This window comes from Hylobates moloch, unplaced genomic scaffold (genome assembly GCF_009828535.3).
Source record: "Hylobates moloch isolate HMO894 unplaced genomic scaffold, HMol_V3 SCAFFOLD_6, whole genome shotgun sequence".
In the NCBI taxonomy this organism is placed as follows: Eukaryota; Metazoa; Chordata; class Mammalia; order Primates; family Hylobatidae; genus Hylobates; species Hylobates moloch.
Genome location: NW_026652281.1, coordinates 108,788,091 through 108,811,742, shown reverse-complemented (window position 1 = coordinate 108,811,742; position 23,652 = coordinate 108,788,091). Strand labels below are relative to the sequence as shown.

Genomic DNA, 23,652 nt, shown 5'->3' with positions numbered 1-23,652 from the left:
TATTTGCAGATGACCTGTTTGTGTATATACAAAATCCAAAATCATCTACAGATAAGTCAGAAGTAAAATTAGCAAAGTCTGCAGATAAAAGCTCAATATACAAAACTCAACTGTAGTTTAATAAATTAAGAAAATATTTTAAATTTAGAAAATAAGCTTAGGAAAAAATACCACACTAGCTACAAAATTAAAATGGATAAACTGTACTTCATCAAAATTAAATTGCTCTGCTAATAAAAAGACAACATTAAGAAAATTAATTTCTCACTGTGAGAAAATATTCACAATAATTATTTCTGAAAGACTTATATAAAATATATATATATATATTTTTTCTTTTTCTTTTTCTTTTTTAAGATGGAGTCTCACTCTGTCACCCAGGCTGGAGTGCAATGGCTTGGTCTCAGCTCACTGCAACCTCTGCCTCCCAGGTTCAAGCTATTCCCCCGCCTCAGCTTCCTGAGCAGCTGGGACTACAGGTGCATGCCACCACACCCGGCTAATTTTTGTAGTTTCAGTAGAGATGGGATTTCACTATGTTGGCTAGGCTGGTCTCAAACTCCTGACCTCGTGATCCATTCACCTCGGCCTCCCAAAGTGCTGGGACTACAGGCCACCACGCCTGGCCAAGAATATATTTTTTAAAACTACAAGTCAACAATAAAATGATAAACTACCCCATAAAGAATGGGCAAAAAACTTAAACATGTACTTCAGAAAAAAAGACATCAAAATGGGCAAAAGCCCATGAAAAGACACTCAACATCACTCATTATTAGAAAAATGCAAATTAAAACCAAAATAAAGTACCACTTTATACCGAGTAGAATGCCTAAAATTAAAAGACTGACATGACCAAGAGTTGATGAGAATGTGGAGTTTCATACATTCATTGCTGGTGGGAATATAAATAAAATGGTTCAACCACTTCAGAAAACCATTTGGAAGTTTCTTACAAAGTTAAGCATATGATGACTCTATGACTCAGCAATTCTACTTTTAAATATTTACCCAAGAGAAATAAAAACATATGTATATCTGCACACACACACATACATGCACACACACACGATGTGTGCAAGAATGGTTATTTTATTTTTTATTTTTGGAGATGGAGTCTCGCTCTGTTGCCCAGGCTGGAGTACAGTGGCGTGATCTCTACTCACTATAACCTCCGCCTCCCGGGTTCAAGCAATTCTTCTGCCTCAGCCTCCCGAGTAGCTGGGACCACAGGCACACGCCGCCATGCCTGCCTAATTTTTTTGTATTTTAGTACAGACATGGTTTCACCGTGGTGCCCAGGCTGCTCTCAAACTCCTGAGCTCAGGTAATTTGCCCACCTTGGCCTCCCAAAGAATGATTATTAAAGCTTTATTCATAATAGCCCAAAACTTCAAAAATCCAAATTTACATTAATAGGGGAACGAATAAATGATATGTAACCATACAGTAGAATACTTCTTAGCAATAAAAAGGGAGTTATTGCCATACACAAGGACATGGATAAATCTCAAAAACATTATGTTGAGGGAAAGAAACAAGACACAGAAGAGTATATACTGTATGAGTCCATTTATTTGAAGTCCAAGAAGAAGGAAAATTAATATAGGGTGATAGAAATCAGAGTCTCTGGGTGGAGGATGGAGGGGTTGCCTGGGAATCAGCATGAGGCAGTGGCGGTTCTGTCTCTTGAATTGGGCAGTGGGTACATAGGTAGTAGTTACACTTGTCAAAACTTATCAAACTATATATGCTCTGTGCGTTTTATATTTAAATTATACCTCAATAAAAACACAATAAAAAACCACTTATGCTAACATCAAAAACCACTGAATGCTTACAAATTAATAATTAAAGAACAAGTGAAGAAAGGACTTGAATAGGAATAGATCTAATGAAAATATTCAAGGCTTCTACACAGAAAACTACTGCTGAGAAAAAGTAAAGAAAACCAAACACATGGAAGGATAAACCATGTTTATAACACGATGGAGAGACAGGGCTATAAAGTAGTAGGACAGAAGGAACTAGTCTATAAATAATAATGAACAATGTGAAAAAGGCATACGCTGGAGTCACTTTCAGGCAGCCAATGAAACTAGGGACTTCGTCGAGATACTTGAGAAAATATTTTTATTTGTTTTATTTATTTATTAATTTATTTTTAGAGACAGACTCTCGCTCTGTTGCCCAGGCTGGAGTGCAGTGGCAGGATCACTGCAGCCTTGACTCCCAGGCTCAAGCAATTCTTCCACCTCATCTTCCCAAGTAGCTGGGACTACAGGCATGCACCACCAAACCCAGCTAATTTTTGTAAAGATGAAGTCTGGCTGTGTTGCCCAGGCTGGTCTCAAACTCCCGGGCTCAAGCAATGCTCCTGCTGTAGCCTCTTAAAATGTTGGAATTACAGGTGTGAGCCACTGCAGTCAGCTGAGAAAGTATTTTAACAACTACTTTTAAATTGATCACTAACCTGATAGGACAATAAGGACATCAATGTGAAGACAAGCATACCAAGAAATAGTCTAGTGCCAAGGCTGGCCTTTGCCCTAATGGCTTTTGTGAACCTTCGCATTTCTGCTTTAAAGATTGCATTATGTGCTGAGGACAGCAGATAAAGTTCAGGGCCTATCCAGAGTTGGAATTCCAAATCCAAAAATCACAAAACACAAAAAGACATAAGATACCCTGGTTGAAAACCAGCAGAAACAATAAACAGCAAACTAAATAAGTAGACTTAATTTATTTGAATTATCAGATACAAAAAATAAAAAACCACATTTAATATACTTAAGAAATCAAAGGGAAACTTGAAAAATAAAAGAGGGGAGAGCAGTCAGATTTGATAAGAACTAAATAAAACTTCCAGAAATAAAAACAATAATAATAATTAAAAAGTTAAAACTCAGCAGGTGAGACTTCACTGAAGAGGGGATTATTGAATGGAATAATGAATAAAAAGAAAGTATCCAGATCAGTCTACAGAGGAAAAGAAATGGAAAATATAGAGGTAAAAATGAAGGAATAACAGTGTAATAATAGATTAAGTATTGGAATAATAGAGTATTCCATATTCCAGAACAAGACAGAAAACAGCAAATAATGCACATGGGGAAACAATGACACACGGCCTCTACATCACACATACACAAAAATTAAATAAAAGATGAGGCATTAACCTAAACACAGGAGCTAAAACTATAACGCTTCCAGAAGTAAACATGGGAGATTATATTCATGATCTTGCAGAAGGCAAAGATTTCCTAGCACGGAGGCAAAAAGTGTTAATCTTATAAGAAAAGAAAACTGATAACATGGATTTCGTCAAAATTCAAAATCGCTGCTTATTAAGAAATATTATCAAGGAAATGAAAAGGCAAGCTACAGACTTGGAGAAAATATTAATAATACATATATCTGACAAATGACTAGTATTTAGAATACTGAGTAATAAAAGGTACTTACAAATTAATAACAAAAGAATAAGCAAAGAAAGGTCTTGAACAGACACTTAAAAAGATAAATGAATGGCCAGTAAGCACCCGAGAAGGCACCCAACATCATTAATCATTAGGGACATGAAAATTAAAACCACTGATAGACATCACTTTACACCACTAGTATGTCTAAAATTGACAAAACAGCACTACATGTTGGTGAGGATGTGAAGCAACTAGAACTCTCATGCCTTGCTGGTGGGAATGTAAAATGACACAACTATCTTGGAAAACTGATGCCCCGATGTGTTATGAGCTGTGCTTTTAGCCTTCTACCCTTTGGTTACATGGGTCAAACATTCCCCCTTTTGCTTAAGCTAGTTTCTCTTGCTAGCAGCCAGAGAGTGTGGCTAAAACTAATAGATAAAACAGACAGACCACATCACTGGCTGGTCTGTGGCATTGTTCTGCTGGGCAATGTGGAGCTAGGGCCACTTAACCATGCGACCTAAGGCAAGGGCTTGAATCGTCCTGCTCAAATACGCATCCACAAAGCCAGCAACTCTGAATTACACTCTAGATGCCTTGTGCTGCTCCTTCTCTGGGTGTACCTTCAAGTTTCTATCTACACACAGATCACCCCAATCTACCAGCATGACTTCCAGGGATGGGTTCTTTCCTGAGCCCTGCATTCCTCAAGCTTTCAAGCATCAATGACACCAGTTAGGTTGGATTTCTATCTGACTCCACATCATTTCTGTGGATTCTTTATCTTGTGGATCTTAGCTTACTCTTTCCCCGGCTATGTGCTTCTGTTTTCTCCCTACAATGCCCTTCTGCAGATAATCTGGGTCAATCAACATGAATGGGTAAAGCAGAAGTGAGAAAGAAATGAGAAAAAGCATAAAATAATAAATGGTAATGTAAAATATTAATTTGGAAGCCAACTTTGCAGACTGCATAACGTACATACCATCTACATGACCATAAATTAAATATTTGCAACAATGTGTAATTTTCGTGATTATGGAGGGTGTGGCCTTCAAGGAAATGCTAGTGGCAACAGACACAGTCCTATATTCCTGTCAAATGTTACATAGGATATTTGCATGTTCTAAGGATTAAAGTAACCGGATCTTAATAGACTAGTGGACATATACAAGAACATTCTGAATTGGGGTTTACATTTTTAAAATGTTAGAAAAATATCACAATAAGTCAAATGGGAAACCCATGGGGCATTAAATTACCTGCAAATTTTAATATACAGACAACCTCAATCCACCAGTGTGGCTCCTGGGGATGGGCTCCTTCCTGAGTCCTGTATTCCTGAGGCTTTCAAGCACTGGGGACACCAGTTAGGGGGATTTCTGACTCTGCATCATTTCTACTGGAGGCATTCATTGTTTTTTTTTTTATCTTGTGGATCTTAGCTTACTTGAAAACAGCCAAAATTAACATTTCCTATTCAGCTTTATCATATTTCCCATCTGACCTTTCTTTTTTAATTTTTTAAAATTGATCTTATTATTATTTATTTTTAATTTAAGTGGTTTTTGGGGGGAATAGGTGGTGTTTAGTTACATGAACAAGTTCTTTCGTGGTGATTTCTGAGATTTTGGTGCACCCATCTCCTGAGCAGTGTATACTGTACTCAATGTGTAGTCTTTTATCCCTCATCCTCCTCCCGCCCTCTCCCCCAAGTCTGCAAAATCCATTGTATCATTCTTATGCCTTTGCATCCTCGTAGCTTGGCTCCCACTTATGAGAACATTCTCATCTGACCTTTCTTAATATGTAGAACTTTTAACAAAGAATACTGCATACCTGTGTCATAACATACGATAAGTCTTCCACTGTGATCGCCCACATTCTGTGGCTCAAACTCCACTTCCAGTTGCATGGACTCTCCCACATTAAGAGTTCCAACAGCTGGTTCCACAGAGAAAGGCCTGCAACACACAGAGAGGCACATCCTCAGAGCACATTTCTGACTAGTGTGAGAGGGGGAGGAGAGGAGACAGGAGTTCTAGTTCTGCAGACAGCTCAGACCCAGCACTGCAATTTCATGATCCAGAAGTGAAGTAGACTTTTGCTATCTAATGTGAAAGAACTTTAGTTTTAATGTTAAAATGACAGCATTAGATTAGCAAGTGTAAGGGCAACTTAAACAATGCAACAATATTCTTGTTTGTGTCCTTGCCATTCAGCCCTGCTTTTAACATTCATTGAGTATCCCTGCTGGGCTCAGGCACCAAGTTAGGGTGACTGCCAATGAATAAAATCCAGCCTTTGTCCTCAAACACTGAGACTGCTGTAAGGAACGGACTTAAAATATGTATGCAAATATTGTCATTTTCAAAAGAACAGTGCCTTCAAAGGGATAAAAATCGAGTTTTGTGAGAGTTCACAGAAGAGAGGGCATCATAGTGGAAAAATATATCAGAGCCCCAAAAGGAAAGGGATGGCACCCTCACTCGCCTTAGGATAATTCAGGACAGATGAACAGAGGGTCTATTTTAAAAGGGTAGGAGGGGTGTAGAGGAACTACAGAAGATGATGCAATAGCCCAGGTGGTAACAGCAGCACTGCCACAAAAGAGCCATGGAGAAGGCATGGTTTTGAAACCCGAAAGGAGAGGCCTGAGAGAAGGCTGCCTTATGGGGAGCAAGGAGATGTAGCCAAGGGAGACAGCAGCCTAGGTGGTCTCCCAGGGAAGACAATAGGGAAAAAATATCCTGACCTCACATCCCCTCCTATCTCATTGTCTACCAGACCCTCACTGGGTGAACACAACCAGAGCCAGAAATGGGAGTTGAGGGCTGTTGACCCAGGCTGTAGAAGCCAGCCTCCAGGGCTAGAGCAAACTGAAGAAGGGTGGAGAGTGCGTTTGAAAAGGCAAACTGAGGACAAATTCTGTCTTGAAAATATAATTTGGGATGCAGACATTGTGGGGAGTGAGGGTTGATTTGGAAACAGGAAATAGTTTGTTTTGGAAGAGAATAGTACGAGAGAAGCTGGATCTGATGGTGAAATACGTTAAATAACTTAGAGAGTTCTTCCTAAATAGGAAACCCAGCTCATTTAATTATTTTCATGGTCCATTCCACTTCTTTAAATTGCTAGTTTTTCAAAGTAATGTGTTGTGTAACGCATCTGGCAGACCGAGCTGTTTCTGATTATTTACTTGGATCACAACAGTTCTTAGAGTTGTCATTCCTTAAATCTTCCCTTAGATGATGAACTCAGTTTCAGAAAAATCTAAGCTTTCTGCTATAAGGATACAGAGTTTATGTCAAGGGTAGCACTGGGTGGCATCTGAGAGTATTAGTACAGGACCTCAGGTGCTCCCTACTGTGAGCAATTGGTTATTTTCTCTGGTACTTTTTACTTGATCTCCTCTCTTTTCTTTTTTTAAATTAAAAAAAAAATTTAATTTTTTTGTGGGTACATAGTAGGTATATATATTTATGGGGTACATGAGATGTTTTGATACAGGCATGCATTGTGAAGTAATCCCATCATGGAGAATGGATAACCATCCCCTCAAGCATTTATCCTTTGTGTTACAAACAATCCAATTACACTCTTTTAGTTATTTTAAAATGTACAATTAAGTTATTGACTATAGTCACCTTGTTGTGCTATCAAATAGTAGGTCTTAATCATTTTTTCTAACTATTTTTTAACATCCATTAACCTTCCCCAACTCCCCACCCAACCCCCACTATCCTTCCCACCTCCAGTAACCATTCTTCTACTCTCTATGTCCATGAGTTCAATTGTTTTGATTTTTAGATCCCATGAATAAGTGGATATCCTCTCCTTTGACTTCCTGATTTTCCTGCTTCCTTTCCTCTGTCCTGTCCCCATACCTGTGGCACCGATCCACCATGAACCGCAGGCATTGCTGCAGAGGCACTCTGGGGCAGTGGTTACTAGCCTGACCTCTGGAGCCAACCGAATGAATTCAAAACCCAGCTCTGCCATGACCTTGGGCAAGTCACTTAACCTTCAGTTTCCTTATCTGTAAAAGGAGGGTAATGATAGCACCTACTTCATATGGTTATAGTGAGGACTAAAGGGGCTGATATAGGTCAAGTGCTTAGAATAATGCCTGGCACATAGGAAATGCTATACAAGTGCTTATTATTCTTTTTGTTATGGCTATTTTTATCTCCCTCACTGGCAGCCTCTAGATGCTGTGTGATGAATCTGTGGATGTGTTTGGGTGTTTCGATGAGTTCAAGCTTTTATCATTCTCCCCTCACTCCTTCACACTGCTCTAGAGAGTGTAAAAAACACACACAGGTCATAACACATCAATCTCTTGTTCAAACACCTTCAGCGGTCCTCATCATCTGTGCAATCAAGTTCAAACTCCTAGGCATTTCAGGTCCCACACAATCTGTTCCCAACAGGTTTTTGCATTTTCATTACACACATACATCTGTCCAAATATCCTATACACCTGTCATGTTCCAAGTCAGTGCTGGGGTGGGATGGGAGGCAGGCTTTAGTCTCTTCACCCACAACCTCCCCCAGCACTGCACCTGCTCTCTCTTCTCACCAGATTGTGGTCCCCACATAGACAATCGGAACTGCTAGGATCACATCAGCTGACTTGCCATTTCCCACATGCCATACTCCTTCTGAAGCCACCTCTCACAGCCCAGACTCAAAGTCACCTCTTAAATAGAATCTTTCCTGATTCTCCCTTTTGTGAATAGCATCTCTTTCCTCTCAGAGACTATAACTTCCCTTTTAGTTTTTACAGTGGTTTACTTTGTACTTGAGTTGGTTTTCATGCCTGCCTCTCTCAATAGCTAGAAACTCTTGAGAAGAGAGGGAAGGGAAAACACAATCATGAGTCATCTTTGTGTCACTCATCACCCCATACATGGTTCTTTACTCAAGAGCCTCTCAGAAGAGGTTGCTTAATTGAATTACAATAAACTCTTAAAGGTAAATAAAAATATTTGTATCAACTATCAGTGTTTATGACATCGTGGTGGAATGAGAAGGAGCAAACCTTCAGTAGAATCTGTGCCTTGTGGGAAGTGACGGTGAGTCTCCCAGTCTTAAAGTTGTTTCCTTCCTTACGACCTCAGTAAGAATAAGAAGTGAGAACTGGGCCCAGTTTCCTGGCTTTGGGAACAACACTACCATATTTACTTCTACCCTTTGCCTCCCTACTTCCTAATATTTTTCTTCCTGCACTGTACTTCCATTTTATTTTCAAATATTTCTTGGTAGCAAAAGAATAGTTTTGAAATGAATTGGATATTATTATATTGCAGTACCTAAACTATTGATAATTTTTACAGAGAAAGTGACACTAGTATCCCATCTGTATGACCTCCAGGAATCCAAGTTCCACGGAGTGGTAAGGGTTACTTTGCCTTTGTGCTAATCGTTGGGTTTGGGTTACACAAACTTCTTCAGTAGTTATAATCACCTGGGATTGCCGTTGCTACTTAGAGTTGCCTAACAGATTTAATTGGGTAGCGTGTGTTAAGTTCTGGTGGTTACACATTGTCTATAATTTGATTTTGTATTTCATTTTACTAAAATGCAGACAGGCTGAACGGTTTAGAAAATATCAAGTATCAGAAAATGCTCTTACAAAGAAGTAAAAAGTGTTGTTCTTCAAGGGTATAAGGATGGTTCAGTCTATCAAAATATTTGGTTTTGATATCACATCTTGATTAATACCAAATAATTTTGGAGGGAGTTTGGTTTTGTGAAAAATCATGAGACATGAGAAAGATTTGAGTTTTTGTTCAATCAATTATGAGCTCTTAAGAACTAAAACCATCCAAATGATTCAATATTTTAGCAGAAGACTAAATATTGATCCTACAATATTAAATATTGAATATAACATTAGTATTTATTCTTCAGATGATCTTTCTTGTTTAATTATTTACTTGAGTTTTTAGATTTTCAAACTGCTTCTTAATCCTATTTCACCTTCCAATGTTAATCCTACTTTAATCATCAAAGTTATTCTGATACCTATTAGAGTTTTAGGTCAAATTTAACAATAATTGCTTATGTTCTCTGCACATTTTATAGCGCATTGCAGCCTCTTTTATTAGTGTAAAAACATTATGCTTATTTTATAGTACTTGGAGAATGTGTTTTATTTTATTGTAGAAATTTATAGTTGTAGTTTTGCCTTTGTGATATATTGTTGGTTAGGCATCTTATAAACATTTATTGGGCATTTATTTATTCTAGACAGATGCTGGGGACACACAAATGAAAAGCGTTAGCTACAGTCCTTCCACTTGAGAAGCTCACATTCGAATAAGGGTACCAGACATGCAAAGAAAGTTTTAGTTTTTGTGATTTATAAGAACATAAGCATTTTATAAACTTAACCACTAATAAAATCATTATTTCAATGAAATCATTATTTCAATGAGAAAAGGATGATCTGTTGTTTTAAACAATTTCCTGTGGGACATTATTTCTAGCTGTATATTGACACTAAAAGTGGCAGGACCATGGACTTTTGACTCCAAATTCTCAGACTATATCCACTGCTCTACCATGTCTATTAACAACCATATTAACTGAAGAACACTGTCTAGGAACAGAAACATCTGTGTGGTTTTTAGAATGGATCTTTGTCAGGGGATCTCCTTAGAGATTCTAATTCAATATGATGTGACCGCAAATTCAACCACATTCTTTCTCATTGAAGCCATCAGTGTTCTCAGTTGCAAACAACAGAAGCCAGCTGTGGCTAATTTAAACAGAAAAGGGACTGACTGGAAGGACTTGAGGCAACTCAGAATCAATAATAGTTGAAAAACATGCATTTTGTGGAGAAAACATAAAGCTATTATTTCATGAAGAGTCTAAACAGGAAAACAAAAATATTTGCAAACAGGGAATTTGAGAGACTTGGTTACACACAAGATGGGAGAGGCGAGAAACCCAACTGAAGAAGGTGAGACAGCTCCAAGATTCATAACAGCGGTAAGCTTTTTCCACCCCTGGACTGGAAGCAAAAGGAGAGGAGGAAGTGTTATCAGATCCTGGGGACCAGGGTCACCTGGCAGAAGTTAGAACCGTGGCAGGCCAGCCTGACAGTGGCTACAACCATGGAGCAGATGCAGTGGTGGCTGGGGACTCTGCTGAAGACAAACAGAGAGGAGGCTTCTTCCTTCTTCCTACTCTCCAGTCTCCTGCTAGTGTCCCTGACTGGTCAAACCTAGCTGGAATCCGGCTGAGCCTGGAGGCTAGGAAGGCTCATGAAACCCCACAGTGACACTGAGCAGCGCCAGGGAATGGTGAGACATGGGCCTGAGGGCAAACAAGCCCAGAGCTGGCCCATGTTTGCACAAATCCAGGTTTTGATGTTAACTTACTGGAGGAGTTTGGTAAGTCATTTCACTCCTCAGGCTTTAGTCCCTTCACCGTAAAATGGCAATGCTGGGCCAACATGTCTACTGTTGACAAATCCTGGCCAGTCCCTGAGTTGCCTCCCATTTTACCTTAGAATTGTTTCTATATTAGGAAAACATAATTCATATTCATAGGTAGATGGATAGAAAGATTTTAGATTTTTTTTGCAACTTTACACTATTAAATCTGTGAAGTGATTTTTGCTTCACATTTACATGAATCTAAAATACACGAAATTGCCATTTTGGGGTGGCTTTTTTCAAATTCAGCCAAACAGCCCAGGAAGATATGTTTCTTCACCTGCATTTCCACCTTAGGTAGATTCTTTTTTTCACAGAAAAAAAATACCAGTGTAACAGTTTTTAATGGGTACTGTGAATGGTGGTTGTGGGAGACCATTTTTTCAACTGAAAAAGATGGGTTCTTTTTTTTTTTTTGAGACAGGGTCTCTGTCTGTCACCTTGGCTGGAGTGCAGTGGCATGATCATGGCTCACTGCAACCTCAACCTCCTGGGCTCAACCAATCCTCTTACCTTGGCCTCCCAAGTAGCTGGAACTGCAGGTATGGACCACTACACCCAGCTTATTTTTTTGTTTTTTTTTTTGTATTTTTTGCAGAGACAGAGTTTTACCATGTTGCCCAAGCTGGTCTCGAACGCCTCCCAAAGTGCTGAAATTACAGGCATAAGCCACCATGCCAGGCCAAGATGGGTTATTTCTAATTCATGGGAAGCCAGTTGAACAACCTGCTTCCTTTTCCTCCATCGAAATATGCGAGGCTTGCCATGAGATGACAAACAAGGCCGTAGAGAATTTATGAACAATGTCAGGAGACCGTGGGTTCCAAAAGAACTTTTCCTTTGCCTTTAGTGGTTGATTTATTTAAAGTGGTTTAGAATCTTCCTTCTACCTAGGATGCAGAAAGCTGGAAGGAATGTTTCTTTTACCCTAACCATGAGAAAAAGTGAGATAAATAACAAAATCACAACCTTTCTTGTGCCTGTCAGAGAGCTGAGGTAGCACATCAAATAGCCTGAAATCTAAAGACAGACAACCCATTTCCCCCGAGGGGGATGGGATATGTACATAAGGTTTAGACTGTGGCTTTCGCCTGTGGCAGGCAGAACTTTCCTGCAAGCAGAAGAAAAAGTGAAAGGGGATGGAACAAAAAAAAATATTTGGAGAGATAATAGCTGAGATTTTCCAAAATTAATGAAAGATTCAGGAAGCTCAGAGAACCTCAAGCAAAATTAAAACCCAAACCAAGCAAAAGCAAAACAAAATCCTTAAAACAAAAAGCAAAACATAAACAAAACTTACACCTAGACACATCATTTCCAAACTGCGAAAACCAAATAAATCATGCAAGTAGCCCAAGAAAAAGAGATAATTACATACAGAGAAACAAAGAATCACAGGAGACTTCTCATTAGAAAAATATAAGTCAAAGGACAATTGAGTGAAATATTTAAAGTACTGGGGAAAAAATCTGTACACAATTGTTGGCCCAGAATTCTACATGGTGAAAAAAATATCTTCCAAAAATGAAGGAAAAATAAAGACTTTTTTTTCCAGATAAACAAAAATAGAGAATTTACAGTAGACTCATGCTACAAGAAATATTAAAGGTAGTTTTCAGCCAGGAGAAATAGGATATCAGACAGAAATGTGGATCTACATGAAATAGTTCAAAGAGAGTGATTCATCTAGAGTACTTGGAGAAATAAACACAAACTCCTTCCCAAAGGATGTGCCCTCAACTGGCAATATGGCAGTGCTGCTACCTACAGTATGGCAAACTGGGTCACTTGAAAACCCTCCCACCAGAAAATACCTAGAAAGACTGGATAAAAATAATGTAAATAAATGCATAACTGAGCATGCACAAAAATAAGAAAAACTCATACCATTCCAAAACAAAGAGGAACCTAAGAACCACAGCAGTAAGCCACTGAGCTAATGATAGGTCTGCCCTGGGTTCCCAGTAGCCCAGAAGCCTGGGTTTTTAATAGCCCTGCTGGAGCAGGAGACAAGGCCTCACAATGGTCAAGTTAGGGGACTGGTACCAGATCCCTGTATAAACCTGAGAAATGTGAAGGACTCCCCAAACACACTCCCATCAGCAAAAGAAAAAGTGTCTATCTGAGTTTTCAATTAAAGGAACAAAGTTTCTCTAGGACATTCATAACTTGAACTTGTGTCTTATGAAGGTGTAGGATTTGCATATGAGCTATCACTCCAGGAACTCCTAAGGTAGGAAATTACCAAAAGAGTACTCCATGGTAGCCTAACTTTTGGGAACCAGGTAAAAGCAAATTCTAATCCCTTTTGGACAAATGAGTCATTAAGTCAGCAAAGGATGCCACAGATAAGGCCCTTCCGAAAGAGAACTTAAATCCAGTATATACACACTACTTTTTAAAAACACAACTTAAATCCAGTATAGACACACTACTTTTTATAGAAAAGAACTTGAAGCCCTGCTTCCTGTCTTCCCAAGACAGGTTGTTCTTTTTAAGACCCCACCGGTCAGCCACTTGCTCTCATGCCCCAAAACAAATCCCTCTTTTCCATCTTATAACAGAGGTCCTTGAGAGATGGGATTGTTTCATCATTCTTATACCAGCAGTCCCCAACCTTTTTGATATCAGGGACTAGTTTCATGGAAGGCAATTTTTCCACAGATTTTGGGGTGGGGGGGTGATGGATATTTTCAAGATGATTGAAGAGCATTACATTTATTACACACATTATTTCTATCTTATTACATTGTAATATATAATGAAATAATTATACAACTCACCATAATGTAGATCAGTGGGAGCCCTGAGCTTGTTTTCCTGTAACTAGACATTCCCATCTGGGGGTGATGGGAGACAGTGACAGATCACTGGGCATTAGGAGCATGCAACCTAGATGTCTTACATGCACAGTTCACAATAGGGTGTGTGCTCCTATGAGAATCTAATGGCATGGCTGATCTGACAGGAGGCGGAGCTCAGGCAGTAATGCAAGTGGTGGGGAGCAGCTGTAAATACAGATAAAGCTTTGCTCTCTTGTCCACCGCTAACCTCCTGCTGTGCAGCCTGATTCCTAAAAGGCCACGGACTGGACCAGTGGCCAGTCTTTATACTGTCCCATGGTGTATACACTGTGGTTAGTCCACAAATACTCAGATTAAAATCCAGCTCTATCACTTACTAGCTCTGTGCTCTTCAGGAAATGATGTGACCTCTCTATCCCTCAGTTTTCTCATCCTCCAAAGCCAGCAACAGCAGGTTGAGTCCCTCTCACAGCTCATCACTCTGAACTCTTCTGCTTCCCTCTTCTATTTTTAAAAGCCCTTGTTGGTTACATTGGGCTCATCCAGTGAATCCAGGATTATCTCCCGATTTTAACATTAGCTGATCAGCAACTTTAGTTATATCGGCAATATTAATTCCCCTTTGCCATAAAACACGATACAGTCACAGGTTCTGGGGATTAGGATATGGACATGTCTGGAGAGCCATCATTCTGTCTACACACTGGCCATAGCTCATTTGAAGGAAAAAGAAAAGAGCAAACACCGATTATATAGCACTTGATATATACCAGCAGTTTCTGTTGATTATCCCAACAACCTTATGAAATGGCTGGTATACTTTTCCCCATTTTTCAGAGGAGAAAACTGAGGGCCATGAGCCGAGGAATGTGGGCAGCCCCTAGAAACTGGAAAAGGCAAAGAAATGTACTCTCCCCTCAAGCCTCCAGAAAGGAACGCAGCCCTGCTCTCACTTTGATTTTAGCCCAGTGCAACTTCTGACCCACTGAAATGTAAGATAATAAATTTGTGTTGTTTTAAGCTACTGAGTTTGTGACAGTTTGTTACAATGGCAACAGAAAACTAATCAAGCCAGTTATAAAAATTCTCAGTCAAGACAAATTTATTTCTATATTCTCATGGGCCATTCTCTGTACTAAAAGAAGGACTTTTATCCAGCATTTTGAAAAACCAGAAAGAGGATTTAGTATAACACGGATATAAGATATTAAACCTTGAATTTTAGTTTCCTCTGAGGATGAAGAGGAAGTCAACCCTACATCAGTGAGGTCTCCCAGCTTTGCAACTGAAGATTGTAACAAGCAATTCCACCCCCAAAGTTATGGTAGCAAATTACTTGAGCTAACTAGATTTAGCTATAATCAATCAAAAACAAGAGCCAAAGGCATGCATACCTACAAGTTTTGATGTGAAATACAGCATTTTTGTTGCCAATGTTTCGTACCAGCAGAATCTTCTGGGTGCTGTATTTGACAGGACAAGTGGAAAAATTCAGCTTGTCAGGAAAATCGAGAATGGCTCGCGCCCCTCTAGCTTTGATGGGTACAATAAACTTTTCTCTTTCAGTAACACAGGTCAACGTATGGGCGTAATCCTACAAGGGAAGGGTACAATCATTATTTGTGGAAAAAGCAACATGATCACAATAACTGTGCAAGAAAAGGGTTGATGAGAGGCATTTTGCAAAACAACTTTTAGTATATTTCCATGAAAACGTCTTAAAACAATTACAGAAGTACTTTCAATGAGACTGTCTTTTCTGAGAGACAGAGAGAGAGAGAGAGAGAGAGAAAGAGAGAGAGAGAACAGATCTAGTGTTAAAACCTACAGCTGGTAGAGAAGCTATGCTTCATGTGTCTCCCAGGCAATAGGGAGGTAGGATAAAGGTCAGTGGCAGGCCAGGCCCATTTCTCCTGTAGATCCAAGAAGATTCACAACAGTTCCCTCAGGTCCTCCTTCCAAACCCTAGTTCTCCTTCAAGTCCATGTATTAGAATGATGTTTCTAACTAATGGCCTCTTTCTGCCTATACTCTTTGCAATGTGACTTCGCTGCTCCTCCCTCAAGTAAGGAGTTTCCATTCCACTTGCTTTCAGCAATACAAGGTGGCAGAAGTTATGCTATGCCAGTTTCAAGCTGAGACCTCAAGAAGCTTTGGGCCTATCCAGTCTTGCTTTTGGAACCCTGCCAATGGCATGTGAACACGCCTGGTCCAGCCTACTGCAGGATGTGCACCTGGATGCTCCAACCAAGACCATGCTAGACCAGCCTACAGCCAGCTGATCCCCAGATATGTGAGCCCAGCCACAATGAGCAGAGTTCCCTACCTGATGAGAGGGCCCAGGCAACACCAGAAAAACCACCCAGCTGACCCACAGTCTTGTAAGCAATAGTAAGTGCTTATTATTTTAAGCCACTAAATGTGGGATTGTTTGTAATTATACAGCACTAGCTAACTGATACATAAGTCAGCTGAAACCTCACTTCTTGCACAAAGCCATTTCTGACCATTCCAAATAAAAATGCTGAGGCCCTAGGCATCTCTCTTCCCCAGTCATGAGTTTAAATGCAACAGAAATGCTGAATAAAGTCACTCTTTATGCCGTCTCATAAGATAGAAATAGAATATTTGCCTGCAATGTAGCAAAGAAAAAGTTAAAAGAAGTCACCATAAAAGGTATCTGATATCTAAAAAAAGCTTTCTTTTCCTTCATTTTCTCATCCTTTTATTGTGTCTTTTGGCTGCAAGGCAGTCTTGATTAATGAAAAGTCATTTTGAACAGAAATTTCCTTTCGGTAACCATGTGATAAACGGTAGTAAGTGGTGGAGGTTTTAAAAAAAGCTCTTTATGGGCTTTGGGCATAGAATAAGAATGGGACCATCTGGCATACAAATTGGCATACAGGGCTGGCCACACACTCAACTTCATGAAGCCACAGGACAAGCATAAAGCAGTGGCATCCCCAGTTTATTCATTCAACTATGTTCATTAAGTGCCCAGGTGCCAGCATGGCACTGTGCTAGGTCTAGGAATACAACCAATCAGGAAATGCAGATATGGTCACGGTCCTCCTCCAGCTCACATCAGGATGGAGGAGACAATGAACAGATGAATAAAGGATATGTAATGCACAGTGCAACTCACATATAAATAAATATAAAGCTAAAACTACCAGGAATGCTCACAAATAGTCTTTAGGCCTGTAGTTCTATCTGTCCCCTTGAGCTCCAAACTCATAACCAGCTGCTCAGTCAGCATCTCATTGGATATAAACTTATGTCCCAAACCAAAGCTCCTGATGAACGTCACTGCCTGCTATTGTGCATAAAGATTTCTGCTGGGGGCCAGAAATGGAGGCAAAACAGCTTCAGCCCAAAGGGGGAACCTTTTTCTAGTACCCACAAAGGCTCCACAAAGACAGCTAAGGTCTGACCCTCTCTCCACTTGCAGCCTCCTGGTCTCAGTACTGGCATTTGCATCTCTCCAGCGGTCTGGCTTTAGAACCCTGAAATGAGGCACCCTTTCACGCTCTATTTCTCAATTTCTTGATACAATCCATAGGATCTACCTTCAAAATATATCCAAACTGCAATCACTCTTCACCACCTCCACCCCCGCCACCCTGATCCTAGCCACTCCGATCTTTCCCAGGCTAACAGGACTTTCTATTTCAACCCTTGCTCTACTAAAGTCTATTTTCCATCTAAGGGTCAGAGGGATCCAGTAAAAATGTAAGTCGGCTCAGGCTGCTTCTCTGCTGAAAAGTACCTAGGCTGAGGCTGGCGTACTTGCGAAGGTCCTGTGGCCTGGTGCCCCCATCATTTCTCTGGCCATATCTCCTCCTCTCCCCGGTTCCTCCTGCAGCCACAGGTTTCCCCTTCAGAGCCTTCGCACATGATGTTCTCTCCTTCCCTCTACTTATCCATGGTGCTCGCCCCCTCACCTCTTCAGCACTTGGCACAGCAATCCACTGTCTCCCTGAGGCCTCCCCTGACTGCCCTATTTTCAATGGAACTCTCCCTCTCCTGCCCCATCACTCCCTTGCCTTCTGTCCAGCTTTAGTCTTGCCCAGAGCCATCTAGTATATCGTATATTCTACCTCCCCAGTGAGCATAGCGCATGTCTCCCCCATATTTCCATGTCAAGAGGGATTTACCCATCTTCTTGCCTTCTGTATACCCAGGACCTAGAATAGAGCCTAGTACTTATTAACTACTCAACAAATACTTCCCGAAGGAAGGAAAGTCAGTAATGGAACATTCGGTAGTGATGAGTGACGGGAAATAAATCATGATAAGGGGACAGAGAGACTGGAGAGCTCTTTTACATGGGGTCAGGGGGCGCGGTCAGGAAAGGCCTCTATGAGGAGGTGACACTTCAGCTGAGACATGAGTGACAAATGAAGCCATGTGGATGGATGGCTGTCTGGGGGAAGTGTGATTTGGAACCTGTGGCCAGAGGGGAGCAAGGGAAGGAGAGTGGTTAGACACATAGCCAACAGGTTGTGGGGGCCAGATCCCACAGATCTTGTAAGCCATTGTTAGGATGTGAGAGGGCTGAAGGCATTCTCAAGGCTGAAAACTGATCTTGATGCAACCTGAGTAACGTTTTACAAAAAGCGCTGGCTGCTATGTGGGCCATGGACTGCAGCAGGAAGAGGGAGGCCAGTTAGGAAGCCACTGTTGTAGTCCAGGCATGAGATGACACAGATGTGGACTTGTGTGGGCAAGTACTTAGCCTAGCATTTAGCAAGTAGTAAGTACTCAATAAATGTTAACTGTCCTTATCAGACTTTTGTATTTAGTACAATTTGTGTAAGGCATATAGGAAAAATTCAACATATGTTTACTCTCGTAGGTAGGGAGCCATCTAGACATCTATATACGGATAAGGATAATAATAATAGAACAAGATAATTTCAGAAAGTGATGAGGGCTTTGAAGAAAATAAAGCACAGGAAAGTGATAATATCGGATGGGGTTGATTTAGGTTAGAATAACTAAAGAGGTCTTCCTGAGGAGATGACCTTTGGATGGGGACCTGAACAGCAAAAGGAGCCAGTTGGGTGAGATCTAGGAACAGAATGCTCCTGCCAAGGGGAACTGCAAACATACAAGTCCTAAGGCAGGAGTGAGTCACAAAAAGGAATAAATAGGATTCATGAAATTGATTAAAACTGGGTTGCTAGCGTATTTTTAAATAACTTAAAGAATGTAACTAGATTGTGTGTAACTCAAAGCATAAATGCTTGAGGGGATGAAACCCCATTCTCCATGAGGTGCTTATTTCACATTGCATGCTTACATCAAAACATCTCATGTACCCCATAAATATATACACCTACTGTGTACCCACAAAAATTCTTTTTACTTAAAATATATTTTTAAAAATGGCTGGGCGTGGTGGCTCAAGTCTATAATCGCAGCATTTTGGGAGGCTGAGGCAGGTGGATCACTTGAGGCCAGGAGTTCAAGACCAGCCTGGCCAACATGGCAAAACCCAGCCTCTACAAAAATTAGCTGGGCATGGTGGCTCACACCTGTAGTCTCAGCTACTCGGTAAGCTGAGGCAGAGAACTGCTTGAACCTGGGAGATGGAGGCTGCAGTGAGCCGAGATCGCACCATTGCACTCCAGCCTGGGCGAGAGTGAGATTCTGTCTCAAAAAAAATAAATAAATAAATAAAATAAAAACAAAAATAAAAATAAAATTTAAAAAATTGAGTTGTTAGACTCTTAGCTCTGCAATTGATTCTGGTTTCCAGATGGTAATGCCAGACTCAAAACTTATGCTTTCCAGACATGAGGAAGTACAAATTGCACTAAGCACACTTGATCTTAGAAAACCCCACAGCATTCAACAATGCAACAGCCTAGTCTGATTACTACAGAATCCGAAAGAGATAAGTACTATTTTCGCTTTTTCTTAGGAGATCAAATCCAGCCAGCACACGTTTTGTTGGGAATTATAAAGTGAAAAGCCCCTGGCACATGTGGAGACTGAGCATTAACTGAGGTGTTGAGAGCTAGAACAAAAGATGCTGCTGAATCCAGGATAAGAGGAGATCCTGAAGTGTTTGTCTCATTTTATTCTATACTCACATATCTGCTGCCTTGTTATAGAAGGAATTAAAGGCAGCTGTAAACAGTTTAGGAGGCTAATTGAAATACTGAGAGAGATGTTTTCAGACCTTTTCAAGTTCCCAAATGAGGAAGGTTTGAAGTTTGATTCGCATTATAAATTTTTTCATAATCAATTCACACACCCATAAAAGAATATAAGGTTCTTTAAACAAGTCCCTTAAAATGTATTCCAATCTCTGAAGTTATGTACTTAATATGACTATATTAGATTATATATCATTATATATTGCTCTGCTGGCTTACAATTAATTCAGATGTTATGACTTGGGAGGCTCTGACGGCCTGCAGGCTTAAGCAATCACTTCAGTTGATGAACTGAACACCCAGCCTCACAAACCTGCTTTTCTTCCTCTGTTCCCTATCTCTGTAAATGACACCACCATTTGACCAGTTGTTAGCCAAAATCCTACAGTTCAAACTGGGTGCATTTCTTTCTCGTATCATTGATCCATCAGTAAATCCTGGCAGCTGTACAATAAAAGTATACATCCGGCTGGGCACAGTGGCTCATGCCTATAATCTCAGCACTTTGGGAGGTTGAGGTGGGTGGATCACCTGAGCTCAGGAGTTCGGGACCAGCCTGGCCAACATAGTGAAACCCCATCTCTACTAAAAATACAAAAAATTAGTTGGGCGTGGTGGCAGGTGCCTATAATGCCAGCTACTTGGGAGGCTGAGGCAGGAGAATAGCTTGAACCCATGAGGCGGAGGTTGCAGTGAGCAGAGATCACACCATTGCACTCCAGCCTAGGCAACAAGAGCAAAACGCTGCTTCAAAAAAAAAAAAAAGTATACATCCTTACTCCTCCTACTTCTCATCACCTTCACTGTCACCACCCTCATCCAAACTTCCTTATCTTTTATCTGAACTACTATAGTAGCCTCTGCCCCATGTATGCATCAGGGATCAGTCAGCTACATTATAACAGGAAAAAGAGCAAAATCAGAGCAGTTTACACTAGGGAGAAGTTTATTTATCTTATACAAAGAAGTCCAGAGGTAGGTAGGGTGGCTCAACAGTGTCATTAGAGACTCAAATTCCTAAATTCCTGCTCTACCACTCTAGCATGCAGTTCCCATCCTCGATGTCACCCTGTGGGGCAGAGTAATTCCTGGGACCCGACTTTTTCACAGCCAAGCTGCAGGGCAGAAAGAGGAAAGCAGAAGGGACAGGGCACCTCCTGCTGTGTCAGCTCTCTTCAAGCAGGTGCCTTGGAGTCCTACTCACATCTCATTGGCCGACACTTACGTGCAGCTAGGAAGGAGGCTGGGAAATGTAATTTCTTATTTCAGGCAGAAGTGTCCAATCAAAATTTATGGTTCCCCCTGTACACTGATGATGGGAATGTAAATTAGTACAGCCATTATGGAAGACAGTATGGCAGTTCATCAAAAAATTAAAAATAGAACTACCATACGATCTAGCAATTCCACTTCTGGGTATATATCCAAAGGAAATGAAATCAGTATGTGGAAGAGCTACCTGAACCCCCATGTTCACTGCAGCATTATTCACGATAGCTAACATGTCGAATCAACCCAAGTGTCCATCAATGGATGAACATACAAAGAAAATGTAGGCTGGGCACAGTGGCTCATGCCTGTAATCCTAGTACCTTGGGAGGCTAAGATGGGCAGATTACTTGAGCTCAGGAGTTCAAGACCAGCCTGGACAACGTGGAGAAACCCCATCTCTACTAAAAATAAAATTAAAAAAAATTAGCTGGGCATGGTGGCGGGTGCCTATAATCCCAGCTACTAGGGAGGCTGAGGTGGGAGGATTGCTTGAGCCTGGGAGGTGGAGGCTGCAGTGAGCTGAGACTGCCCCACTGAACTCAAGCCTGGGCAACAGAGTGAGACTCTGTTAAAAAGAAAAAAGAAAAGAAAATGTGGCATATATACACAATGGAATACTATGTAATCTTAAAAAAGAAGGAAATTCCATCATTTGTGACAACATGGATGAAACTGAGGCAATTATGCTAAGTAAAATAACCCAGGCATAGAGGTACAAATACTACATGATCTCACTTATATGTGGAATCTAAAACAGTCAAATGCATAGAAGCAGAGAGTAGAACAGTGATTCCCAGGGGCTGGGGTTGGAGAATTGGGGGATGCTGGTCTAAGGGTACAAAATTTCAGTTAGACAAGGAGAAGTTCAGGAGACCTATTATACAACATGGTTAATAACCATGTATTGTAAAATTGAAAATTGCTAAGAAAGTAGATTTTAAATGTTCTCACTACAAAAAAATTATAAGTATGTGAGGCAATGTATATATTAGATAATGTATATATTAATTAGCTTGATTTAGCCATTCCAATGTGTATATATATTAAAACCTCATGTTGAACACCACAAATATATACAATTTTTGTCAATTACAAATAATTATTTTTTTTAATTGTGGTTCTCTTACCAATGAGGAAAGAGAAAATGAATGTCAAGGGGAGGCCACTAGCTGTGATGCCTCACGTGCCCCTGCTTCAGTCTATTCTCTACTTGGCAGCCAGAGTGGTCCTAAAATGTAAGTCAGATTGTGTCATCCCTAATCACAACCCACCAGGCTGGATAAAAGGAGAGGATCAAGCATTTCTCCTATCTTCCCTGAATGGACTATACCTCAGGGGAGCTGAAAAGCTGGTGAGGGAAAGTTTTGGTTTTGTTGGTGTTATTGTTTTTAGAATAATTCCAACCAGTAAGTGCAAAATAAATTATGGAATTGAAACTTAATCCTCAGTGATGTAGGGAATGATCTTTATTGGATCATTACAAAAACAAAACAAAACATAACAGACATTTTGTGCCTCTTGATGTAATGCACTAGGAAGTACCACATCACCTGTGAAGGATTCTTGATCAAAAAGAAAAAATTGAATCTAATCAAGGCTACAGATCTAACTATCAGTTACAGGCAACAGGCGGCAAGGGGCCATTCTAAACGACGTGATGGGAATGCAATCAGCAAACCTTGTTTGGATCTTGATTTAAGAAAACCAACTTAAAAAAAAACTTTTTCTTAATTGTGAACCATTGTTGCACTTGGTACGCAATGGTTTTTTTAAAAACCAACTTTTTAAAGTTGGTTTTCTTAAATCAAGATCCAAACTACTGACTGGATATGTAATGATATTGAGGAGTGACTGTGGTTTTTTAGGCACAATCATGGTACTGTGGTTATGCTAACTTTTAAAAAGGCCCTTATCTTTAAGAGAAAAATCACAAAATATTTACAGATGAAATTACATGCCGTATGGGACTTGCTTCAAAATCTACTGGGGGAAGGGGCAGGATAGATGAAGCCAGACTGGTCATGCGCTGAGATTTGAAAAGGTGGGTGATGACAGTTCACTCTGCTGTTCTTTCTACTTTTGCATATGAGGAAAAGAAAGCCTTCCATAATAAAAATATTTGAAGTACTTTATGGTGGCTTCCTATCCCACTTTGCATGGCTTCTAAGATCCTTCATGAGCTCACCTGTTGGAATCTCATTTCCTACCACGTTTCCAACAGCTTCCTCTGCTCCAGCCCCACTGGCCTTCTTGTACTTTCCTGAGCTGGCTGCCAAGCGTGTTTCTGCCACAGGGCCTTTGCACTTGCTGTTCCCGCTCCTAGACAGCCCTTCCCTCAGATATTTGCGTGGCTTAAATTAGTTCTCTTAAATTAGCCCAAATGTCACCTCAACAGAGGAGTCTTCCCTTGACTTTCCTATCAGAGAAGTCTTCCTTGACCTTACTTTTGAAAGAAAGCAGAGCCCTTATCATTCCCTACCCCCTACTGTGTCAATTCCTGACATTAAATTGTATATATTCGTTTGTTTGTTTA

At 40.4% G+C, this 23,652-nt stretch overlaps 1 protein-coding gene across 1 annotated transcript in view; it reads right to left on the bottom strand.

The window, feature by feature from the left end:
• The window catches only part of HYDIN (HYDIN axonemal central pair apparatus protein), a 397,956-nt gene that overhangs the window by 358,812 nt on the left and 15,492 nt on the right, over positions 1–23,652 (bottom strand). Inside the window, exons 5-6 of the mRNA XM_032157850.2 lie at positions 15,075–15,274; positions 5,265–5,389 (exon numbers count right to left, since the gene is read on the bottom strand). Of these exons, the coding sequence (XP_032013741.1) occupies positions 5,265–5,389; positions 15,075–15,274 (325 nt within the window). The remainder of the gene's footprint in view (positions 1–5,264; positions 5,390–15,074; positions 15,275–23,652) is intronic.